The 26,766-nt window shown below is 43.5% G+C and overlaps 2 protein-coding genes across 6 annotated transcripts in view; both read left to right on the top strand.

Annotated features, from left to right (window-relative positions):
- The window catches only part of LOC149180289 (sodium-dependent phosphate transport protein 1, chloroplastic-like), a 614,698-nt gene that overhangs the window by 21,940 nt on the left and 565,992 nt on the right, over positions 1-26,766 (top strand). The window lies entirely within an intron of this gene.
- Positions 7,127-8,000, top strand: LOC149180290 (uncharacterized). The gene is made up of 2 exons (XM_089418154.1): positions 7,127-7,268; positions 7,384-8,000. The coding sequence occupies exons 1-2, from the start codon at positions 7,141-7,143 to the stop codon at positions 7,859-7,861; spliced, it is 606 nt and encodes a 201-aa protein (XP_089274280.1). The 5' UTR covers positions 7,127-7,140; the 3' UTR covers positions 7,862-8,000.

Genomic DNA, 26,766 nt, shown 5'->3' on the forward strand with positions numbered 1-26,766 from the left:
AACCTAGACTGCTGCTGCTGAGAAATCGAGATTTCTCCTGCCAATCATCCACTGTGATTCCCAGCACTGAACTCTGCTCATCACCAGCACTTCTACGTCAACCTCCTCCAGATTCTGCGCTGACCCTCTGCGTCAATCTCCTTCAGCTGCTGCGCTGTCTGTTCTTGGACCAACGCTGACTCTAGTATCCTTCTCTGTGTATTCACTGGAACTAGAAATCACTTCCTTCTAGTGCTGCCTTTGATCCTCTTTGCTTAATGACTGGTTCGAATTCCTTAGCAAACCTTACCCTAGGAAAATCAGACTGATTGATCAACTCTCTGTGTGTCTTCAAGTGAACCCCAATCCTCCATCTTATACTTTTCCTGTTGAGTCTTCAATGGCCGAGATTAACTCTCTAATTAACGGTTAAGATTAAAACATGACTTGATCTGCCTTCTAGATCATTCTCACCCATATTTTGATTAATACCCATTAATATTTTAATTTCCCTAAGTTTAGACTTAGGAACCCCATTAAAAATATTAACTATTTTAATAAAATACAATCCGGGTGGAATTTAACCAAACAGTTTCTGCGTTCTTTAGAACTCATGTGCCTTAGCCTCTCCACCAATTTTCAAGGCCAGAGCACTTCCGATGCTACCAAAAACTAACATTGACCAGTGGGATCAGAAGCCTCATTTTAGGGAGTTAACTCAATTTCGCCAAACACGCAACCCAGAGTAGTACATCTCAGAGTTTTTGAGAGTTTCAGTGTTGGTGCCAGACCTATCAGATGCTTGTAGGGTATACATCTTCATAGAGGGCTTACTTGAGCCCTTGCGTGGACTGGTGAAGTCACGCAGACCCTCCACGCTACAGGAAGCAGTTATGTGCACCAGAGATTTGCAGGGGGTCATCCCCAAGACACGAGCACCCTTTCCTGCACGGACCCCTTTTCCTCAGAAGGGGCATGACACTAGACCCCCACCTCAGAGAACCACCCAGGGACGGGGACAGCTGGATGATGAGACATGAAAGGACCTTAGGAGGAGGAAGTTGTGCTTTACTTGTCGGGAGCCCTGGGCACCAGGTCATTGGTGCACTGCTGGCAAAGCACATTACATTGAGGTCTTTTCAGATAGTGACCAAGAGGTGGAGTAGGAGTTTTGTATGGGAGACAGTGAGAGTCCGACAGAGAGGGGACCACCACCACCACCTCCACAAGGAGGGGCATCCTTTGCCCCATGCGGAGGAGTCCTTGCTTCTTTATGCGGGGTCACCAAATTTCTGGCATTAAGGATTAGAGGCACTATACAGGTGCAACAGTTGTTGATCTTAGTTGACAGTGGGGCTACCCACAACTTCATAGATGCCTAGTTGGTTCAGAGGAGGGGCCTCACCACGACCGAGTTTGAGGGCTTTTCAGTCTTGGTACCAGGTGACTGTACCATGCAATGCACTCGGTATGTGCCCGCTTTGACAGTAGTTATGGGGAACTACTCTATGACGAACCATTTCTTTGTGGTCGATGTACTAGACACCAACGTGGTGATGGGTGTCTAGTGGTTGTACTTCCTTGGGCGAGTTACTATTGATTGGAAGAAACTGGAGATGGAGTTCATTGGCCCAGATGGCAAATCAGTGGTCCTTAGAGGCATGCATTCATACCCACCCCAGACAGTCTCAGCTCGTGTGGAAAAAGTCTGCAAAAAATCGGGATTAAATCCTAAAATTGTGATTTTTTCATCAAAACGGTTTTCATCCTCCGATTTTTGCAGACTTTTTCAGAAATGAAAAAATTGTGATTTATTCGTTTTATGCCCGATTTTATTGGGAGTCGACCCAAAAAGTCGGCCGTCCTCCCAGGCCGCAGATAAAGAGGCCTAAAAGGCCGAAAATGATATCATGTTCTTCTGTTTTTTCTCCCATTCGGCACTGTGGAGATTCATAGTTGTTTGCCATTGCCCTAGAGGAGAATATTTGTGAGTTTTGTGGTGGGGATTTGGATATTTGTCCACTACTCATCGTGAGAGATTCAAAGTGCCGAATCGCTGCTGCCAAGTATGTATTTTAATTTCTCTCTTAGTTTTTTTTACACAAATGGCTTCTTAAATCTTTCTATACTTCTCTAAAATTCTATTAGTTTGTTTATATCTTATTTTTGCCTAGAATTTTGAAAGGGAAACATTGTTTAGAATCTAGATTGAAGCAAAACTTCAACTTTCAAGAATAAAATGACAAAAATTCAAACCCTTGTTTACTGAATTTGAGTGTTTTCAAGTGACTGAGAAGAGGCATTTAAAATCTAAAATCAACTATTGCATTTGTGTTTGCTTCTTATGTGATGGGAAATTTTTAATTTGTTTCAAAAAAAAATTGTGCCCAGGTTTAAATTCAAGTTCAAAGTTTAAAACAAAATGCCAAGGCTTTTGGACGCTATGTGGGAATATGGTGAACCTGATACTATACACGAACCTGGGGGGATCAATAGAATGTATTTGACTTTCAAGTTGTGTGGCAGCCTATGTCAAGAGGTATCAACAGATTAAAATTCCATTTGGGGCAAATTTCGAGGCAAAATGTTGACCTTTGCCCAAATACAACTCCAGAAATCATCTGACGGGCCATTCAATCATTGATGGATAAAGAGGAGGGAAAAGACACTAGGACAGCACTAAAATTCCAACTTGTAGGGCTCTCAAGAGTGGGGGGAATTGAGAGTGGCAGTGCTTCTTCAGCATCACCTTCCTGACCTATATGTCCCAACCCCTCATCCATCTCATCTTTTTTTGTTCCTAGAACCACACCTGGTGCACAACCTGGCATCAAATCAGCACTTAAAAAAATCAAATCAGAACTTAAAAGAAAGGAAAAGGCAGAAGCTGATAGGTTGGTCAGTAAGTGTCTTCTATGGAGTGATGTTCCTTTCAACATTGCCAAGACAAACCCATTCTACCAGCTTATGTTTGATGTTGTTGTTGTCGTTGACCCAGGGTACAAAGCCCCCACCTTTGCAGAATTGAGCGGGCCTCTTCTTCAAGATGAAAAGACTGATTGCGCTTCTAGATTGGAGGAGTTTAGGGCATCATGGGATCAAACTGGATGCACAGTCATGTCAGATGGTTGGACTAACCAGAAGGGTAGGACCCTTCTTAACTTCTTAGTTAGTTGTCCCAAGGGAACAATGTTTATGAAATATATTGATGCATCTACACACATTAAAGATGCACGTACATTATGTGAGTTGTTGGACCTCTTCATTTAGGAAGTAGGCCCAAGCAATGTTGTCCAAGTCATATAGGACAACGATGCAAATTATGTTGTAGCTGGCACACTGATTATGGAGAGGTATCCTAACTTGTTTTGGACACCTTGTGTTGCTCATTGCATTGACTTGATGTTGGAGGATATAGGTAAGATTCCTATTGTGAGGGATATTGTTGAATCAGCCAGGACTCAGGAGCATAACAAAATTTATATATAATCATGCATCTGTGCTTAGCTTGATGAGAAAATTCACCAAAAACAAAGAGTTGGTGCGTCTTGCCATTACACGATTTGCCACTACTCTCATATCTCTTCAGTCTCTATTGAATTCTATGTGGGATCTAAAAAGCATGTTTCTTTCACTGGATTGGCGTGCTTTATCTATTAGCCACAAACCACAGAGAGAGGGCATATGAAGACTAGTTTCATATGATCAGAGCTTTTGGGCAAGAGTAGAGGAGGTGTGTGCCATTTCAGAACCTTTGGTAAGGGTTCTTCGGTTGGTTGATGGAGACAAGCCCGCAATGGGCTACTTGTATGAGGCCATGGATAGGGACAAAAATGCCATTCGTGCTTATTATGAAGATAAGGGAGACGAGGGGTTAGAGAAATAACAGGCCATATGGAGAGTGATTGATGAGCGATGGAACAATGCCCTCCATCGCCCCATTCATGCTGCAGGTATCTACCTTAGCCCCGCATTTGCTTACGCCTGTGGTTTCAGATTTGATGCCGAGGTGATGGATGGATTCTTCACTTGTGTTGAGAGGATGGTGTCATCTGAGCAAGAACGTGAAGATATTTATAAAGAAATGGAGGTATATAGAATGGGAGGTGGCACATTTGGTTTTACCATGGCTATTAAGAATAGGACGACCAAAATGCTAGGTAAGCTTCAGTTTGTTTCAAACTTTCAAGTTTAGAGTTTCAATGTTTTTTTTATGTTTCTCATTTTTCTTTTAACTTGTAGATGCTTGGTGGAAAAGATATGGTGCCAGAGTACTCCATCTCCAAAAGCTTGCCATTCGAGTGCTCAACCAAACATGCAGTTCCTCTGGGTGTGAGCGCAACTGGAGTGTATTTGACAAAATACACAACAAAAAGCGCAACAGGTAAAAAAATTTCAAATTAAATTTTTTGAATTCATTTGATTATTTTTAATATTTAAATTTTCTAAGTACTAATTTACAATCTATGACCCTAATACAGATTGGAGTCCCAACGCCTCAATGACATGGTCTACGTCTACTACAATCTTCGATTGTGGGTGAGACAACTTCACACACCTACTGATGTGGAAGCCATCTCATTGGGCAATATTGATACCACCGCTACATGGAGGGTCGAGACCAGTGTTGTTAAAAGCGCGCGTTTTTGACTGAGCCAATTAAAACCCGCGTTTTATACCAAAAAAGCGCCGGTTTTTTTATACTGCTTTTTTCCGAAAAAAGCGCGCTTTTTTCGAAAAAAGCACGCTTTAAACCGAAAAAAGCGTCGAGGGCGCGGGCAGCGGGGTTATAACAATGAAAATTGATTTTTTATTTGTCATTTCTGACTGTCGCCGCGTGGAGGAGGAGGAGAAGCCTTGAGGAGAAGAGCTGAAGGGTTTGGGTCCACTTTGGGAGCGAATCCAAGTGTTTTTAGGAGAAATCCAAGACAAGATCACCAATTTGTCCATAAAAACGGTATGTAGATTAATTTTTTTTTGTTTTCCTTCTTTAAAAACTTTGTTTTTCATTGTTTTTGGTTGGGAAAGTTGGAAACTTCATATGGGCACCATTTTCCTTTTGTTTTCATTGTTTTTAAAGAATTTTTTGTAATTTTTCATTGATTTGGGATGGGTAACTTGGTATGACTATGGGAACCAATTTTTTATTTTATTTTTTCATTTTTTTTAAACATTATTTATCTTTTTTCATTGTTTTTTGGCATTTGCCATTTGGTTGGGTAACTTGGGTTTGGAAATTGGGATTTTGTAAATTTGTAACTTGTAATTTTGTAAATGCTAAATTGTAATTTGTAATCCTAAATTCCTATTTCCTAATCCTTATTTTTCCATAGGTTTGCAAATTCAAAATTCAAAAACAAACATGCCAAGGAAATTGGATCCTTTCTGGGAATATGGTGAACCTTTTGCTCCGAATGATAGACAAAACTTGTATTGCAAGTTGTGTGGAAAGGAGATACGCGGGGGGGTGTACAGGTTGAAGTATCACCTTGCACAAATCCCTGGACGTGATGTGGGGCCCTGTATAAATACAAATCCTGAACTTATCCAAAGAGCCATGAGAGCATTGGGAGAATTAGAGCACACTAGAGAGGCCAAAGAAGAACTTAAAAGGCAACTAAAAAGGTCAGCTGAAGGAAGTGGGCCAAGTGGCACTGGTTCTACTGCAGCGTCAGTCAATCCGGTAGCTGCATCATCATTTTTTGTTCCTCGAACCACACCTGGTTCACAACCAACTATCGGTTCAATGCTAAAAAGAACTGAAAAAGAACAAGCTGATAGGTTGATGGCAAAATTTCTCCTCTGGAGTGATATTCCTTTCAGCATTGTAAGGAATAATCCATTTTTCCAACCTGCTGTTGATGCTATTGCCAGTGTTGGCCCGGGGTACAAAATCCCTTCTTATCATGATTTCAGAGGCCGGATTCTTCAAGATGAAAAGCGTGACTGCACCCAAAGATTGGAGGATTTTAGGGCATCATGGGCACAAACAGGATGCACTGTTATGTCAGATGGTTGGACTGATTAAAAGGGGAGAACCCTTATAAACTTCTTGGTTAGTTGTCCCAAGGGGACTATGTTTATCAAATCTATTGATGCAACTCATCAAATCAAAGATGCAAGAACTTTATGTGATTTGCTGGATGTGTTTATTTTGGAGGTGGGTGTAGAAAATGTTGTCCAAGTCATAACGGACAATGCTGCAAATTATGTTGCTGCTGGTAGAATGCTTATGGACAGGCATCCTACTTTATTTTGGACACCTTGTGCTGCCCATTGTATTGATTTGATGTTAGAGGACATAGGGAAAATTCCCTTTGTCAAAGATATTGTTGACTCATCAAAAAGCATCACAAAATTTATTTACAATCATACATCTGTGCTTAGCTTGATGAGAAAATGCACCAACAACAAAGAGTTGGTGCGCCCCGCCATTACATGGTTTGCGACGAGTTTCATATCTCTTCAATCCCTCTTGAATTCTATGTGGGATTTGAAGAGAATGTTTCTTTCAGAGGAGTGGCGTGCTTCGTCAATGAGCCGCAAACCAGAAGGAGAGGCCGTATGCAGACTAGTTTCATACCAGGAAGACTTCTGGGCGGGAGTGCAGGAGGTGTGCGCCGTTACTGAACCTTTGGTAAAGGTTCTTCGGTTGGTTGATGGTGAGAAGCCCGCAATGGGCTATTTGTATGAAGCCATGGACAGGGCCAAAGAAGCCATTCGGTCCTACTATGATGATAAGGGAGATGATGGGTTTCAGAAACAACTCCTTCTATCGGAAGTGATTGATGAGCGATGGAACAACACACTCCATCGTCCCATTCATGCTGCTGGGCTTTTCCTGAACCCTGCATTTTCTTATGCATGTGGGTTTGATTTTGATGTTGAGATCATGGATGGATTATTATCCTGTGTCCAGAAGATGGTGAGATCTCCAGAACAACGTATAGAGATCTCTAAACAAATTGAGACATATAAGATGTCAGGTGGCACATTTGGCTTTGAGATGGCTGTCACTGATAGGACGATTAAAATGCCAGGTATTTTTTAGTTTGTACTTTGTAACTTTGTTTCAAATTTCATTGTCTCTTTAAATTCCATTTTTTTCTTATGTTTATTTAAAATTTTATTTGTAATTTTGTTGTAGACGCATGGTGGAAGATGTATGGTGGCAGAGTACCCCTTTTGCAAAAGCTTGCCGTACGCATCCTCAGCCAAACATGCAGCTCCTCAGGATGTGAGCGCAATTGGAGTGTATTTGAAAAAATACACAACAAGAAGCGCAATAGGTTAACACTTAAAAATTTAAAATATTGCAAATTTCCAAATAAATTTTTGAATTCATTAAACAATATTTTTTTTATAATATTAATTATTAATTATTATTTCATGAACTTTGTACAGGTTGGAGTCCCATAGACTTAATGACATGGTCTATGTCTACTACAATCTTCGATTGTGGGTGAGGCAACTAGAGAGGACACCTGATATGGATGCCATCTCATTGGATGGGATTGACACCACTGCTGAATGGAGGGTTGAGACCGAGAGGCCTCTCATGGATCCCACTGATGATTGGTTAGTGCAGGATGAGGGGGAGGAGGAGGGGGAGGAGGAGGAGGAGGAGGAGCAGGAGCAGGAGGAGGAGCAGGTGGAGGAGGAGCAGGAGGAGGAGGTGACACCGCCTACCCGGGCTACCACTACCACCAGTAGAGGACGTGGTCTCCGTCTACCTCCTGTAGCTGCTACTACTAGTTCTTCAGCTTCTAGAGCACGTCAGACTCCACTGCCATTTCCACCAGCACAGGCACCAGCTTCTACATCTAGAGGGAAAGAGAAAGCTGTGACATTTTCTCGCAAGAGGGGCAGAGGAAATCAATAGGATTAGACTTTCATTTTATTGTATATGACATTATGACATGATGAGATACATTATCATATTTTTTGTTGATATTTTGAGGCTGAGTTGGGACTCAGGACTTACTATTCAGGACATGATTCAATGTTATGTGTGATTTTAGCGCTAGAAATGATATTAAACATCTTATATATTAGTTTTTTTATCATATTTATGTGTCAATGTATTTATTTTATGTTGTAGATGGTTTAGATATTAAAAAAATTGAAAAAAAATGAAAAAAAATGAATATTTTTGTGCCAAACGCTTTTTTCTGCTTTTTTCCCGCTTTTGCCGATTTTTTCCGCTTTATTCCCGGCGCCGATTTAATCCCGCTCGCGCTTTTAACAACATTGGTCGAGACTGAGAGGCCGATCATGGACTCGATCCCAGATTGGTTAGGTGTGGATCTAGAGGAGGTAGCAGTTGCAGGGGAGGGAGAGCCAGAGGTAGAGGAGGAGGAGCAACATCAGGGTTAGGAGGCAGAGCTGGTTGAGGATGATGAGGAGGAGGTGACACCATCTAGGATGGGCAGCAGCAGCATAGGACAGAGGCCACCTCTTCCATTGGCTTCTAGAGGACGACTGACTCCATTTGTATTTCCAGGGGCTGGGCCTTCTTCCTCTAGAGGAAAAGGAAAAGCCATTCCATATTCCCGTAAAAGGGGAAGAGGATCTTAGTGACTAATTACTTTATGACTTTTAGATGACTCATGATATACATTTATTATATTTTTTGTTGATATTTTGACTCTTGAGAGTTGAGACTCAGACAAGACTCGAGATTCAGGAGTTGATTCACTATTTTGATATGTGATGTAGAACTAGACTTCATATACATATTATATATTAGCTTTCTTTACAAGTTTATGTGGAAATGCATTTATTTGATGTTGTTGATATTCTAGATGAAAAAAAATAAAAAATAGAATGAATATTTTTGTGTTTTTTTAATTTTGCCGACTTTTTCAAAAAACTCCCGACTTTAACGAGTTTTTCAACTTTTGGACCCTTGCCGAATTAATCTTGAATTCGACTTTTTCCACATTGGTCTCAGCGCATAGGATGGAGGTAGATTTGCAACATGGGGACATAGCATGGGTAGTGGAGCTGAGGGTTTCAGAGGTTGGAGGGCAGGCCCAGCCACCACCTCCAGACATACAGGCCTTGTTGGGCAGGTACTCAGTGGTATTTGGAGATATCCCACTAGGGCAACCACTAGATAGGGGATTCAAGCACACCCTCAAGTTGGAGCCGAGTGTACATGCGGTGATCAATACCCCTTATAGGTATCCTAAGGCCTATAAGGATGAGATTGAGAGGGCCATCAAGGAACTGTTGGCATTGGGCCATATCAGGCTGAGTTCCAGTCCTTTTGCTTCTTCAGTGGTGTTGGTGAAGAAGGATGGAATTTTGCGCATGTGCATTAACTACCAGGCTCTCAACAGGAAGACACTGAAAACTGGTACCCAATTCCCCACATCGATGAGTTGATGGATGAGCTTAGAGGAGCCAAATACTTCTCTAAGATAGATCTACCTTCGGGGTACCACTAGATCAGGGTGAGGGATCAGGACATCCCCAAGACAACTTTTCAGTGCCCCTATGGCACTTTGAGTTCTTGGTCATGCCATTTGGGTTGACCAACGCCCCGACTACCTTTCAATCTTGTATGAACCATGTGTTTCGGAGGCAGTTGAGGAGGTTTGTGTTGGTTTTCTTCGACGACATCTTGATTTACAACAGGACTTGGGAGGAGCATCTCCAACACTTGGAGGAGGTGCTGCGTATTTTGGAGGAGCAACAGTTCTATGCCAAGTTGTCCAAGTGTGAGTTTGGCCTGACCAAGATGCTCTACTTGGGGCATATCATTGGCGCAGATGGGGTGAAGGTCCATGAGGAGAAGATACGAGCTATCCGTGATTGGCCAGTACCCAGAGATGTGACAACGTTGAGGGGCTTCTTGGGCATCTGCACCTATTATCAGAAGTTCGTGAAGGGATTTTTGCAGTTGGTAGCTCCCCTCACAGATTTGACCAAGAGAGGGGCTTTCACATGACCAGATGGGGCACATGCCTCTTTTGATCGCCTCAAGGAGGTGATGAGTAATTGTCTAGTTTTGGCACTTCCAGACTTCTCCCAGCCCTTCACTGTGGAGTGTGATGCATCTGGGGAGGGAGTCGGAGCAGTACTATCCCAGGATGGGCATCCCTTTGCTTTCGAGAGTCGGAAGCTCTTACCCCATGAGAGGTCATATTCTATATATGACAAGGAGACACTGTCCATTATGCATGCCTTGGCCAAGTTTCGACAGTATTTGGTGGGAACAGGTTTCAGGTGAATACTGATCACAACAATCTTCGTCACTTCATGGGGCAGCAGGGCCTCAACGACAGACAATAGAGATGGGTCAGCAAGGTACATGCCTATGATTTCGACATAGAGTACATGCCTATGATTTCGACATAGAGTATGTGCGGTGGAAACACAACGTGGTGGCTAATGCCCTATCCCGGAGACCCGAAGACCCACAGGGCTATCACTTATGAACATCTGCCATGATTGGAAGGCCCAGTTATTGGTGGAGTATTATAAGGATAGGAGGGCATGCGAGATTCTAGAGGGTACCCACACAGATGAGCGCTACTAGGTGATGGACGAGGTCATCTACTATAAGGGGCACATATTTTTGGTTCCCAACTTGCAGATGAGGGAGACAATGCTCCAGGCAGCACATGACTCGCCATTGTCAAGGCACCAGGGGTTCAGGAAAATGTACATGGTAGTCAAGGATCGCTTCACATGGAAGGGCCTTAAGGGGGACGTGTTGAGGCACGTACAGGAGTGTGAGGCATGTCAGAGGAACAAAGGGGAGTTTATTCATCCTGCAGGATTACTACAGCCGCTCCCCATCCTCGAGGGGAAATGGGAGAGTATTTCCATGGACTTAATCATGGGGCTCCCCACAATACAAGGCAAGGATTTCATATATGTAGTGGTCGACCGGTTGACCAAGTATGCCCACTTTTTCGCCATCCCTACCAGATATTCGGCTTCACAAGTTGCATAGTTGTTCTTTAGGGAGATCTTCTGGTTACACGGGCTTCCTAAGAACATCGTAGGTGACAGGGATAACAGGTTTATGGGAGGCTTTTGGCAGGAGATCTTCAAGTTGGTTGGTACCGATCTCACCCCTAGCACGAGTTACCACCCCCAAACAGATGGCCAGACTGAGTGAGTTAATCAGTGGCTGGAGGGGTACCTGAGGAACTACGTGACTGGGTAGTAGAGGGCTTGGATTTGGTGGCTGCATTTGGGCGAGTATTGCTACAACACCACCCATCACATGTCCATCGGTATGACTCCTTTCTGTGCCTTGTATGGTTATGATGCATTATCTTTTGCTGATGTTGTTTTTGGAGATAGTCGGGCCCCAAAGGCCAAATATTGGATCCAAGAGAGCCAAGACATCCTCAAGGCTCTCAAGGATAACTTAGTGACAACGCAGAACCAACAGAAGGTGTACGCAAATTGACACCGAATCAGAGACATTTCGAGGAGGGGGATTTGGTGTACCTCTGGTTACAACTATATAAGTAGTCCACACTGAATCAGAAGGGGGCCGAGAAGCTACAACCCCATTTTTATGGGCCATACAAGGTAGTCAGGTGAGTTGGGGAGGTGGCCTACGAGCTGGAGCTACCTCCGGGGAGCAGGATTCACAACATATTCCATGTCTCATGCCTTAAAAAGGTGTTGGGACAACAGGTGACAACAACAGTAGAGTTACCTCTGTTGGATGATGAGGGCCATCTGGTTTTGGAGCCTGAGGCCATTTTGGAGAGGCGGGAGAGGAAGCTGAGGAGCAGGACCATCAGGGAGTTCTTGGTACGCTGGAAGAACTTGCCGGATGAGGATGCCACCTGGGAGGGTGAGCACATTCTGGAGCACCCAACTCTGAAGTTGCTTGAGGGAAAGCAACATTTGGAAGGGGAGGACTGTCATGTCCCTTCCCAAAAGAATTTGTAACAGGTTTTGTCTCTCCACAATTTTGTACAAATTTTGCTAAAGAAAAAGTTCCCAAGCAATTTTGACTTAGGAACTTAGGAGAAATACGGCCAAATTATTTTGCTAGTGGAAGGTGGGGCCACCCACGTGGGAAAGTGTATTGGGCAATTCGAATTGCCTTGGAGGGAATTCGTATGGTTGTTGGAGGGGCCCACATGAGGCAAAGGGAGGCCCACGAAGTCATAAGGAGGAAGAGCTCCTCACTTGGGGATCATTCATTCTTGCATATCGAAAATCACTTGATTGTTTGCTCGAGCTGCTTAGCCGAGTCAACTAGCTGCTTAGCCACGAATCTCTCAAGCGGGAGATTCAACCTTACCTTTGGGGGACTTCGAGTGCCACCCTAGGAAGGCAGTTTCATAGCATCTTGAGGAGCACCAGGGAGTATCCATAGCCAACACATTCAGCCACCATCCAGTAGTGCGTATTTCTGGGCCAACAGAGAAGGGAACACGCAGTTGTGGACAGAGCTTCATTGGGCCAACACTAGCTGGAGGAACCAGGAGAGTTGAAGGACATTAGGAGATCAACACTTGGGAGGAGTTTTGGAGCAGGTGGGTGCAACAAATAGGCAGTTTGAAACCCAGCCTTGGAGGACAGTGTAGAGGGCCAGTCTGGGCGTCACGTTGGTCTTGAGAGAAAGAGCCACAACACTGGTATCATAGTTGGGGAGGAAGGAAATTCATAGGAGGTCTCATCCTAGTGATTTGGAGTAATTTTGGAGAGCTTTCCTAGCTTCATTCAGGCAGGCCGAGTTTTCCAGTTTCAGCAGAGGACAGGTTCCTTGTGTTGATTTGGGGTAGCATCGGATGTGCTCTAGCCACGAAAATTGGTGGAGAGGCTAAAGCACATGAAATCTCCAATACCCAGAAATGGTTTGGGAAGATTCTAAACTGTTTGGGAGATATTAAAATAATTAATATTTTTAATGGAGTCCTTAAGTCTAAACTTAGGGAAAATAAAATATTAATGTGAATTAATATAAAACTGTGTTAGAATGGTCCAAAAGTCATGGATCAAGCCACATCTAATCTTAGCCATTGATTAGGGACTTAATCTCGGCCGTTGATTTGTCAATGAGAAAAGTATAAGAGGAGGCTTCAGGGTCACTTGGAGAACACACCAAGAGATCAAGATTTCGACTTTCTGGGGCTGGGTTTGCTGAGAAAGTTGAGAGAGTGATCAGAGTTGCAGCTGAGGAGCAGTGAATACAAAAGCAGAGAAGTAGAGATAGCACTCGGAGGATCAGCGCAGTAGCCGGAGAGAGGGACGCAGAACCAGCCAAGGGTTCACACAGAGCCATCCAGGGCTCACGTAGAGGCAGCCAGGCGCTGCGCAATGCCTCAAAGGGCCAGCGTGAGTGACGCATAGGGCCAAAAGATTGACGCAGTGCCTCCAGAGGCTGACGCAGGCCAAGCCAAAGTGACGCTGGGCTAACGCTTGGCCAAAGAGAGCTGACGCAGTCCCTAGAGGCTGACGTTGGGGTTTCGTGGGGTAGATTGGAGCTGTGAAGCTGTTGGAGTGATTCTTCGGGCTTTTAGCCAGAATATCTGCTTCCGAGTAGAGAGGTACTATTGTCGAGATTTTTCTCTGTTGGGTGAGCCAAATTTGGCACCTAGATTGTATTCCGAAACTGCTTAATAAATCAAACCCTCAGATAGCTGCACCGGTTTTCCCGCATTGGGTTTTTCCGGGGACATTAGTCCAAAAACAATGGTGTCACTTGTGTGCTTGTTTCTGTTTCCTTCAGTTGATGATCTGTAATGTGTTGAGCATGTACTTGTAGTTATTTCTAGCGTTTACATGGTAAATAACTTGTTAATTAACAGAACAAGTAGGTAGGAATAAATCAGTAAAGTACATGAAGGGTTTCTAATTGGTTAGACTTAGAAATTCCAACACCTTGGGGGTCGAATTTCAGAAGTCTGAATTAGGCCAAACCCTTCCTGGGTTTTGGTGGGTTTTTGTTGAGGATCTGGGAGCTGAAGTTTTATAATTTTCTGAGCACGGGAAGCAATGATTCCAACCATTTTGTTCCAGCAGAGAGCGTAGTTTCTGTGCAGCGCAGATCAGTTCTAGTGCATTAGTTGGGTAACCTTCAGATCAGCATTTGCTCACCTGGGTTTTGTCACGCTTGTCCTTAGAGACAAGCCCGGGTGCACCATTCCATTCACCGTTGTATTTTCCCTTGATGATTTAATAAAATGGCTGAACAATTCTCTATTTCCAACGTTTTCATGGGTGTCTGATGTGTATTTCGCATTTTTGATTGCTGGATTGTTTGCTTGCTTTGTTTATCACTTAATTTCCTATTTAGGAACATTAAATTTAGCCTTCTTTTGGAGTGTTCCTCGAGCTTCATTGTCTAGGACTTTTAGGGCTAGAGACAGAACAAACCCTAGAGTATAATATCTTCTTCTCCAAGGTTTCTCTTTCACCATAGCTTTGAAACCATGTTGATTTTTTATAGGTATTCTAAACTGATAATTACATTTTATGATTTCTTAGGTTAATATTTTCTTGCATTCATATTTATCATAAAGTAATTACATAGAAGATCTCAACAATAGAAATAAAATGCAAGTAGGATCTGTAGCCACACAATCTAGTAGGGGTCCTAAGAGGGGTACCTAAGGGATAACTACTAGACCAAATGACAACAATGGAACAAAGACCCACTATCACCTTGGTTAGTGTCCCCTTCTCTTTATGAACTTTCTTTGATGGGAGGAGTCCTGATATGAGGGAAATCACCAATAATGATAGGAATAATGAAAAGGTATGACGTGATGTCCAAGGCCCATTCAAAGGAGAGGCTCAAATAAGGTCTCAAATGCTTCAAGAGAAGCTAAGGGCTCTCCAAGAAAGATCTATGATGAAGACCAAGACCTGGGGTTAAGGATATTCAATAATGACAAGAATGCCTAAGGTCAAGGCTCCAAAGATGATTAGGACCTCTCAACAACCTTTGCATGATGATTATATGCCTTTAAATAAGCTTTTTCTATTCTTGAGAAACCTAGAATGGGAACACACGATACTTGGGGTTTATGAATAACCCTGGGAAGAGACCCTCCAAGGAGTTCACTAGGTCAAGGTAGTGTAGGGAAAGGGTTTATAATGATTTATTCCACTGAATAGTATGTGGAAAAACCTTCAAGAAGACCTTTCACTATGACGTTCAAGATGGGCATCCAAAGTCTGAGATAGGGCTTGAGTTTTCTCACAAACCGACTGTGGGAATTGTTCCAAAACAGGAGGATCACTAACGGAGACACCAACGTAGAAGTCTATCCAAACGAAATGAAAAGATCACTCCCCTAATCCAATTCGCATGGAGCCCTAGCTACGTCGTCTAGGAGAGAGGCTGAAATTTTAGGAGGAGAAAAAGAGAGGTAAAAGAAGGGTGACCACCAAATTTTCTTGGACTAGTGCCTTACCCTTGGGCTATGGAGTCTATGTGATTTGAAATCCAGACTCTATCTCGAATTCCCGAAAAATCACCTCCCAATAATTTCCCTGCAAGCCCTAGATTTCCACCCTACTTTTAGGGGACCAAAATTTAGAAGGAGAAAATTATGGAGAGAAAGAGATTTGATCACCAAGTGGCTAGGACCAATTCCTTGTCCTTTGGGCCTATTGAGTCCTAGATGCTTTAGATCAGCCAAAATCGTTATTAAGGAGGTCAAGAATTGATGCTCTAGATACCAACCCTCAACAATTTCCAACTCAAGAATTATGGAGTTTTATGAAGACAAACAATATTTCCTCCACTAGGAACATTCATCATTTGCCATACAATGAATAACATATGCAATTGTCAACCAAATAGCTTTCAAAATTATCTTCAATAAATTAGGGCATAATAGCATTAACCTAGTTGTAGCAATTCCATACATTAGACATATTTCAAGAGAAAAAATTCAATACAAAGCACATACAAGATGACAATATGATATATCCATCCACAATCCAAGAGATAGATCCAAAGAAGATCAATATTTCAACTCCAAATATCAAAATGCATCCAAGAACATCCAATAGCCAAAGAAAAAGTGTGAATTTGCTAAGAAGGTCGAAATTCCCAAGTGTGATGATGATGTCTGATACAAATGAGGGTTACTTTATTTACATGAGCCTCTAAGTGTTAGAATGAACTCTAGCTCCATCACCTCGTAGCTTCAAACTTAGAATATCTATCATAGGTGATCATAATCATATCGGGACTCCTCCCATCGATGAAAGTCCATAAAGAGCAGGGGACTTTGGTTGTGGTGACAATGGGTCATTGTCCCATTGTTAGCACTTAAGTCTAGCTCTTCATCCTATAGGTTTTCCCTCCTTAGGGCCCGCTATGTTTTGTGGTAACAGGATCATAAAGAGACAACCAAACAAGAGACACAATAATTTACCCTGGGAAAACCCACATGGGGGAAACGCAACAATCTTTTCCTCAAAGAAATTATTAAGTTCAACAAAGATGCATCTAATTCTTCTAGTAAAATACAAAGTCAAACTGACTAGCAATATAGTCTTGGTCAAACCTGGTCAACTAGCCCTCATGTCAAGTCACCAATCTACCTAATAAACTCAGATTGATCTAATTTGCCTAAGCTGAAATTCGGCCTCCTTCTATGCCTAGAAATTCGGTCCTGCTGCTACTAGAAATTAGGACCTCTACACGGAAACTACTACCCATAAAAATCACACATGCAAAGTTGTTGGAAGAGAGAGAAACAACACGTGCGAGGTCAAAGAGATAGAGAGAAGAAGCTTGAGATGATTTCATCCTTCTTTGTCCTTGTTTTCTTTTTCCTTCACTTGGATGTAGAGAAGATATCTTGCATGTGTGAGATTGAATCGCTGCCTTGAGGAGGAGGAAAAATGCCTTATATATAGACTTCTGTGAGGCTGAATGGTTGTCTCTTCCAACTGGGCCAACTTGACATTAGGAGAACTGACATGACCTTATTTGGAGCCCAAAAGTTCAAATTTAAGAATTCAAAATTTTTCTTTTGAAAATGACATGAAGAACATGTCTTATATTTTTCATTATATATATTTCAAGGGATAAAATATGAAATATGAAGACCGACCATAGCTACAAAATTCAACACTAGGATCATAGGATTTGAAATCAAATGTAGTGATCCGATCATCTTCAAAATGATAAAAATTCAATGAATACAATCCACTTAGAGGAGGTGAACTCCTTTTACAATGAATCCAATACAAAAAACAAGATGATATGATTCTACAACTAGGCATCCTTGGTATATATATAGGAGACAAAGAGTACAATTATAATAAATGGGTACAACATAAGGTTCTGGTAAACATAATTACATAACAATAGAAATGTAATAACTCAATATATGTGGCTTAATTAGGGGTTTTATGTGCTTAACAAGTTGCATCATAAATTTATTTCTTTAGAGTTAGTTGACTAGCCTTTGAGATTGAAAGAAAATCTAAATGGGGGACACAATGTTATTATGAGACTACTTGCATTAAACTGAGTGTGTAGGATGATGTATGCAACAAAGTTACTCATTAACAAGAAACCATATTCAAGCATACAAACAAATGAATGAACCTGAGTTTTCCACAATGTTGAACCCTTCAGTGCTTTGAATGGTGGTATAATCATGATTAAGCCAATCACAATTCTGCTACATTTCAGAGCATGCACCAATTTCATATAATAGTGTGTAACTTGTCTTTTACTTTATTTATATTGTTGAGCTATTGCAAAATTTATCCCAGTATTTATTGACATTATCTCCTATTTTATTCCTGTCCTAATTTCAAGAATCATTTCTTGTTATTAGATATTTTCTTGGTTGAGTTTTGTTTACGTTGCCATTTTCTTTTTGTCATTTTCATTTTTACAATATTCCTCATAATTGGATGGTTGGATACCTCCCAAGCTTCATCTTTTTGGGCAAGGCATGTTTCCATAGCTTGCTTAAGAAATGGTTCCAATCATAAAAATATTTGATGATGTCAATTTTGGCTTAAACAGTGGAGGAAGCTATTTCAACACTGATGATTGATTAGCCCAAGATATTTGTGCCAAAAAGATGGATTCAATGAAGATGATATTTATGCATTTGGAATCTATTTTTGGACTGTTACCCACCATTTTGTGGGTGATATCCCTAGGAGAATTTTTTTCTCCAAGATGGTCCTTAGTCAATAACCAACAACCCCTTGCAGCCACTAGCTAGCTCATTGTGCCATTTCTCTGCCACCTGAGCCAGTCATGTGGTCCCTCTCCCATCTACCGTGATCATATGTTTGAAGGTGGGCCTCCTGAACATAAAGGTATGCCTTGTCTTTTGGAAATTGGGTAGTGTAGTTTGCTTATCATGGACACTTCTGGGCATGGATTAATGGTGGAATTCAGCGGAAAGAACGGGCTAGGTCTATGCTCTTGTCCCCTAGACCCCTTTTAAGTATTAACCTTGGATTCTAGTCCCGTGGGATCTCTTTTATTGACCATTTGGCTCTAGAGATGGTATTTCTTAGGAAACATCGATTTTGGTTGCGTGGTCTCGCTCCCTTTTCCACTTATATTACCCCCTTTCCACTCATTATTACCCCACTCATCATTTCTCCCACATGGGTGCACCAATGTTTTAAAACTCCAACTCCGACTCGGAAACGGTCGAGGGTCGACTTCGACTCCGACTCCGACTCGGCCGGTTTGATTTCAATGACTTGGTCGTTGTAAAAAATACATTAAATATTTATTTTTTTATAGAAAAAACATAATTTTAAAGATTTTCATTCATGTTTCCAAACACAAAGCTTTAGAATATAGATACAAGACAACATATGAACAAAGTAGGCTCATGAATATATCCATATATCAAAATGTCACCCAGTGCACTGTCCAATACATACATGATGATGATATAGAGATCAAAACAAAAACACATAACCAAGGAGGCTAGAAATGACTTTTACAACAAAAGTAAACTATGAAACATCACTAGTCACCACTGACTAGTACTATTGGCTATTGCTAGAGGAGCCAACATCATTTGGCTCAACCTCTGAATCAGAGTCAGACAGGGAAACCCATGGCTGATCCTCATCATCACCTCCAACTGCAACTGTAGTAGTGGTAGCACTAGTAGGTTGTGCAGAAGCTGCACGTTGAGATAGACGAGATATGCGCTTCCATCATGGCTGAGCAGAGGAAGTGCCTGCAACTGGAGGACTTGGGGCTGGTACAAGTGGATCTGCATTCAACTGAACATTTTGTTCAAGTGATGCCACCGCCTGTAAATCCAAATCAAGATCCTCATCAAAATCAAACTCTGCTGGATGACTCTCCACTACCCAATCTGATGTTGGATCAATATCTTCCAACACAATGGGATTTGAATCAGGTTTTTTGTTCAACAATTGGTTGCGTCTGAGCCGGAGGTTGTATTGGACATAGACTAAATCATTTAACCATTTTTTATCCAAATGGTTTCTCTTCTTCGTGTGAATTCTCTCAAAGACAGACCAATTGCACTCACACCCAGTAGCACTGCAAGTTTGACTCAAAATACGAATTGCAAACTTTTGCAATTGAGGACAATTGCTACCAAAAGCCTCCCACCATTATGTTGCAAAAAAAATAGTAGTGTAATGAGATAGGTCAAGTTTCAAGTTTCAACAAATTATATCCAACTTTCAAATTATAAACAATTTAACAAAATAAGTATTAAGTGTTGGAATTTCTAAGTCTAATTGTTAGAAATCCTTCCTGTACTTTCTGATTTATTTCTTCCTACTTGTTCTGTTAATTAACAAGTTATTTACCATGTAAATACTGAAAATAAATACAAGTATAGTCTCAACACATACAGATCATCAACTGAAGGAAAAACAAGCACAAGTGACATTGTTATTTTTGGACTAATGTCCCCGGAAAAACCCAATGCGGGAAAACCGATGCAACTATCTGAGGGTTTTATTATTAAGCAGTTTCAGAATACAATCTGGGTGCCAAAAATGGCTCACCCAATAGAGAATGCCCTCGACAGTAGTACCTCTCAATTGGAGAGATATTAGCCCCAATTTGCCCCACGAAATCTCCCAGCGTCATCTTTTACGGTCTGCATGAGCCTCTTTGGCCTAGTGTCAGCCTATTTGGCCTAACGTCAACCTTTGGAGCCTCTACGTCTCTTACGCTGGCCCTCCTCAGGCTTTGCGTAGCTCCTGGCTGCCTTTGCGTGGCCTCTGGCTACCTCTGCGTGGCCTCTAGCTGGCTTTGCGTCAACCCTCCCCCCGCTTCTGCGCTGATGCTCCCGATACTATCTCTGCCTCTCTGCTACTGTATTCACTGCCCCTTAACTCCAACTCTGATCACTCCTTCGATTTCCTCAGCAAGCCCTGCGCTAGGAAATCGAATTCTTGATCAACTTGGTGTGTTCTCCAAGTGACCCTCAAGCCTCCTCTTATACTTTTCTCGTTGAAATTTCAATGACTGAGATTAAGTCCATAATCAATGGCTAAGATTAGATCTGGCTTGATCTATGACTTTTGTTCCATTCTAACTCAGTTTTATATTAATTCACATTAATATTTTATTTTCCCTAACTTTAGACTTAGGGACTCCATTAAAAATATTAATTATTTTAATATCTTCCAAACTGGTTAGATTCTGCCCAAACCATTTCTAGGTATTGGAGATCTCATGTGCTTTAGCCTCTCCACCAATTTTCGTGGCTAGAGCACATCCGATGCTACCCCAAATCAACACTCCCTCTTAGCAAGGACTGTGCTCTAGTAATACTCCTCACTGAGCATCACCCTGATCATCCAGCATCGGTCCCTGTGCTGATGCTAGGCCTGCTGCCCAACATCCTTTGCACTGCTGCATCATGTACTGCTACCCATGGCCCTGCCACTGCCACTACTGCATATGTACAGAAACTCCCTCTGCATCCGTGCTGCTGCCCATGGCCCTGCCACTGCCACTATTGCATCTACACTGCAACCCCTCTCATCATGTTGCATCATGCTACCCATAGCACTGCCACTGCTAATTGCTGCATTACAACTCAGTTATTGAGAAGTAAGTAACTGATCTCCCAACTCTGACATCTCCGTCAGGCTAGAAACACTCCTGACGCTGATGCTATCTCTGTCACTGACAAGTGCTCCCTCTCTGACCTTTGTGTTGCTACAACAACTCCGTGCATCTCGCACTGCTGCCTCGCGCTGTCCTGGGACTCTTGCACTATAGCTCCCTTTGTTGCTCCATCCACATTCGTCTCTATCAACATTCGCCAGTCCTACTACTCCTATTCGGGGCTCCCGTAGCAAGGTATAATCCAACAGGTTGGGTACCTCGAGGATCCTGCCCCTCATCGCCTATAGTTCATCTGAATACAGCTCGATGTCTCCCTACTTCCTCTCAAGTGGCGTATGAGCACTCATGGCACAATCATCATCTGTCTCCACGTCTTTCTCCGCCCTTGCTGGCGCAGCCTTGGTCTCAGAAGCCTCTTCCTTGCTCTTATTTCTCAGACACTGGCTCGCATAGTGACCCAGTTCCCCACAGTGGAAGCATTTGACCTTGGAGAGGTTCTTTTTCTTCTATTTCTCCTGCTTTCCCTCAGATGCTAGAGCAACATCCTCTTCTTCATCCTTCTTGATTCCGACCCCCTTGCCGCTGCTTCCCGCCTTGGTTAGCCTTATGATCTCTTCTTGACGAAGAGCCACCCACAATTCCTCCCAATCTAGAAGGGTCGACCTGCCCAGTATGCTTTGGACAAATATCTCCCAATCCTCTGAGACTGTGTTCAATGCGGTCCTCACCATCAACTCCTCATCCGGCGTGGCCCCTATGGAAGTCCGCTGATCTTGGATCTCCTTCAATCGACCGAGGAAGGTGTTTATTTGTTCTCCCTTTTGCATCTGGTATGACCGCAGCTAATTTTCTAGTAGCATCTTCCTCTGCACGGAAGTATGCTGATACAATTTCGTCAGGGCCTCCCACATCGCATTTGCCGTGTCCTTTTCGGCAATATGTGGTACTACATGGTCCTTGACCCCGTCAAGGATGATGCTCTTGGCCCTCGCCATTGCCTCCTGGTACTTTTCGTTCTCAGCCGGGTCAACTGGGATCGCTATCATGTTCAAGGCGAAGTGCTTGAGACGATTCCTATCTAGAACGGACAAGATCCTGGCCTTCCAGACTACGAAGTTTGAGGCTCCGTCCAGTCTGTCCTGATCTCTTACCCCATTCACTGCCATTTCGCTGCTCCTCTTTCGACTCTTCCGAGTCTCTCTACTTCCCTCCTGGAAGTTCTCGGTGTGACTCCCTCTGAGCCTCGATTTCCCTCTTGGAAACCCCTCTGCCAATGTCGAGATGCCCCCACTACGATCGTTAGTGTAGCTGCACCACTGATCCAGATTTCTTGGCTAGAAATCCTCGGCAGCAAGTCCCTCCTCCTTGGTCTTGCCCTGTTAGGTACTGTTCTGACCACAGTACCCCACCAGCAACTTACCCACAGCCTCCTATGCCCCAATAAACTGAAGGTTAGAGCCTCTAGGCTTTGCGCAATCCCGACACCAGCAAAATCTGCACCTCCTAGCCACGGGCGTCAATCCTTCCTCATTGAGAAAGATGACAGGGCACTGCGTAGGTTAGGTCTGCTCCTCTTTGCCACTGCGCTGATCCTCTTCCCGGCTCGAACTGATGATGCAAGCACTGCGTCACCCCTTCCTTGCTGTTTTTTCGCTAGGGACAACTTTTGTCACTCGGGACATCTGTTTCTATTGCTGTTGCTCTGCTCGGCTGATGCCCTCAGTTATCCTGTGATCTGCAACCACGCTTTGATACCATGTTGGAATTTCTAATTGTTAGAAATCATTCCTGTACTTTCTGATTTATTTCTTCCTACTTGTTCTGTTAATTAACAAGTTATTTACCATGTAAATACTGAAAATAAATACAAGTACAGTCTCAACACATACAGATCATCAACTGAAGGAAAAACAAGCACACAAGTGACACCGTTATTTTTGGACTAATGTCCCTGGAAAAACCCAATGCAGGAAAATCGGTGCAGCTATCTGAGGGTTTTATTATTAAGCAGTTTCAAAATACAATTTGGGTGCTAGAAATGGCTCACCCAACAGAGAATGCCCTCGACAGTAGTACCTCTCAGTCGGAGACAGATATCAGCCCCAATCCACCCCATGAAATCTCCCAGCGTCAGCGTCGAGGGTCTGCATCAGCCTCTTTGGCCCAGTGTTAGCCTTTGGAGCCTCTGCGTCTCCCACGTTGGCCCTCCTCAGGCTCTGCACACCTCCTGGCTGCCTCTGCGTGGCCTCTGGTTGCTTCTGCCTCTGGTTGCTTCTGCGGGGCCTCTAGCTAGTTGTGCGTCAACCCTCTCCCGACTTCTGCGTTGATGCTTCTAATACTATCTCTGCCTCTCTGCTACTATATTCACTGCCCCTCAGCTGCAACTCTGATCACTCCTTTGATTTCCTCAGCAAGCCCTACCCTAGAAAATTGAATTCTTGATCAACTTGGTGTGTTCTCTAAGTGACCCTGAAGCCTCCTCTTATACTTTTCTTGTTGACATTCCAACGACCGAGATTAAATCCCTAATCAACGGCTAAGATTTTATCTGGCTTGATCCATGACTTTTGGACCATTCTAACTCAGTTTTATATTAATTCACATTAATATTTTATTTTCCCTAAGTTTAGACTTAGGGACTCCATTAAAAATATTAATTATTTTAATATCTCCCAAACTGGTTAGATTCTGCCCAAACCATTTCTAGGTATTGGAGATCTCATGTGCTTTAGCCTCTCCACCAATTTTCGTGGCTAGAGCAGATCCGATGCTACCCCAAATCAACACTCCCTCTTAGCAAGGATTGTGCTCTAGTAATACTCCTCACTGAGCATCACCCTGATCATTTGGCATCGGTCCCTATGCTGATGCTAGGCCTGATGTCCAACATCCTCTGCACTGCTGCATCATGTACTGCTACCCATGGCCCTGCCACTGCCACTGCTACATCTGTACAGCAACTCCCTTTGCATCCGTGTTGTTGCCCATGGCCCTGCCACTACCATTGTTGCATTTGCACTGCAACCCCTCTCATCATGCTGCATCATGCTGCCCATAGCACTGCCACTGTTAACTGCTGCACTGCAACTCAGTTACTGAGAAGTAAGTAACTGATCTCCCAACTCTGACATCTCTGTCAGGCTAGAAACACTCCCGATGCTGAAGCTCCCTCTGTCACTGACAAGTGCTCCCTCTTTGACCTCTGCGCTGCTGCAACAACTCTGTGCATCTTGCACTGCTGCCTCACGTTGTCTTGGGACTCCTGCACTATAGCTCCCTTTGTCGCTCCATCCGCATCCGTCTCTACCGACATTCGCCAGTCCTACTACTCCTCTTCGGGGCTCCCGTAGCAAGGTATAATCCAAGAGGTTGGGTACCTCGAGGATCCTGCCCCTCATCGCCTGTAGTCCGTCTAACTATAGCTCGATGTCTCCCCACTTCCTCTCAAGTGGCGTATGAGCACTCATGGCACAGTCATCATCTGTCTCCACTTCTTTCTCCGCCCTTGCTGGCGCAACCTTGGTCTCAGAAGCCTCTCCCTTGCTCTTCTTCCTCGGACACTGGCTTGCATAGTGACCCAATTCCCCACAGTGGAAGCATTTGACCTTGGAGAGGTTCTTCTTCTTCTGTTTCTCCTGCTTTCTTTTAGATGCTAGGGCAACATCCTCCTCTTCCTCCTTCTTGATTCTAACCCCCTTGTCATTGCTTCCCGCCTTGGTTAGCCTTCTGATCTCTTCTTGACGAAGAGCCGCCCATAGTTCCTCCCAATCTGGAAGGGTCAACCTGCCCAGTATGCTCTGGACAAATACCTCCCAATCCTCTAAGACTGCGTTCAATGCGGTCCTCACCATCATCTCCTCATCCGGCGTGGCCCCTATGGAAGTTCGCTAATCCCAGATCTCCTTCAATCGACAGAGGAAGGTGTCTATCTGTTCTCCCTTCTACATCTGATATGACTGCAGCTGATATTCTAGTAGCATCTTCCTCTGCACAGAAGTATGTTGATACAATTTTGTCAGGGCCTCCCACCTCGCATTGCCGTGTCCTTTTCAACAATATGTGGTACTACATGGTCCTTGACCCCGTCAAGGATGATGCTCTTGCCCCTCGTCATTGCCTCCTGGTACTTTTCGTTTTCAGCCGGGTCAACTGGGATCACTATCGTGTTCAAGGCGAAGTGCTTGAGACGATTCCTGTCTAGAACAGACAAGATCCTGGCCTTCCAAACTACGAAGTTTGAGGCTCCGTCTAGTCTGTCTTGATCTCTTACCCCATTCACTGCCATTTCGCTGCTCCGCTTTTGACTCTTCCGAGTCTCTCTACTTCCCTCATGGAAGTTCTCGGTGTGACTCCCTTTGAGCCTTGATTTCCCTCTTAGAAACCCCTCTGCCAATGTCAAGATGCCCCCACTCCAATCATTAGTGCAGCTGCACCACTGATCTAGATTTCTTGGCTAGAAATCCTCGACAACAACTCCCTCCTCCTTGGTCTTGCCCTGTTAGGCACTGTTTTGACCACAATACCCCACCAACTTCACTCCGCAACTTACCCACAGCGTCCTATGCCCTAGCAAACTGAAGGTTAGAGCCTCTAGGCTTTGCGCAATCCCGACACCAGCAAAATCTGCACCTCTTGGCCACGGGCGTCAATCCTTCCTCACTGAGAAAGATGATCGGGCACTGCGTAGGTCAGGTCTGCTCCTCTCTACCACTGCGCTGATCCTCTTCCCGGCTCGAACTGATGACGTAGGCACTGCGTCACCCCTTCCTTGTTGCTTTTCCGCTAGGAACAACTTCTGTCACTCGGGACAACTATTTCTGCTGCTGCTGCTCTGCTCGGCTGATGCCCTCAGTTATCCTGTGATCTGCAACCACGCTCTGATACCATGTTGGAATTTCTAAGTCTAACTGTTAGAAATCCTTCCTGTACTTTCTGATTTATTTCTTCCTACTTGTTCTGTTAATTAACAAGTTATTTACCATGTAAATACTGAAAATAAATACAAGTACAGTCTCAACACATACAAATCATCAACTGAAGGAAAAACAAGCACACAAGTGACACTGTTATTTTTGGACTAATGTCCACAAAAACCCAATGCGGAAAAATTGGTGCAGCTATCTAAGGGTTTTATTATTAAGCAGTTTCAGAATACAATTTGGGTGCTAGAAATGGCTCACCCAACAGAGAATGCCCTCAACAGTAGTACCTCTTAGTCAAAGACAGATATCAGCCCCAATCTGCCCCACGAAATCTCCCAGCGTCAGCCTCTAGGGTCTGCATCAGCCTCTCTGGCCTAGCGTCAACCTTTGGAGCCTCTGCGTCTCCCACACTGGCCCTCCTCAAGCTCTACGCAACTCCTGGCTGCCTCTACGTGGCCTCTGGCTACCTCTGCATGGCCTCTAGCTGGCTTTGCATCAATCCCCTCCCGACTTCTGCGCTGATGCTCCTGATACTATCTCTGCCTCTCTGCTACTGTATTCACTACCCCTCAGCTGCAACTCTGATCACTCCTTCGATTTCCTCAGCAAGCCTTGCCCTAGAAAATTGAATTCTTGATCAACTCGGTGTGTTCTCCAAGTGACCCTCAAGCTTCCTCTTATACTTTTCTCGTTGACATTTAAACAACTGAGATTAAGTCCCTAATTAACTGCTAAGATTAGATCTGGCTTGATCCATGGCTTTTGGACCATTCTAACTCAGTTTTATATTAATTCACATTAATA

The sequence above is a fragment of the Pinus tabuliformis genome, chromosome 3_2, assembly GCF_031772625.1.
Source record: "Pinus tabuliformis cultivar Carrire ecotype Pingquan chromosome 3_2, CPIR1, whole genome shotgun sequence".
NCBI classification, from domain to species: domain Eukaryota; kingdom Viridiplantae; phylum Streptophyta; class Pinopsida; order Pinales; family Pinaceae; genus Pinus; species Pinus tabuliformis.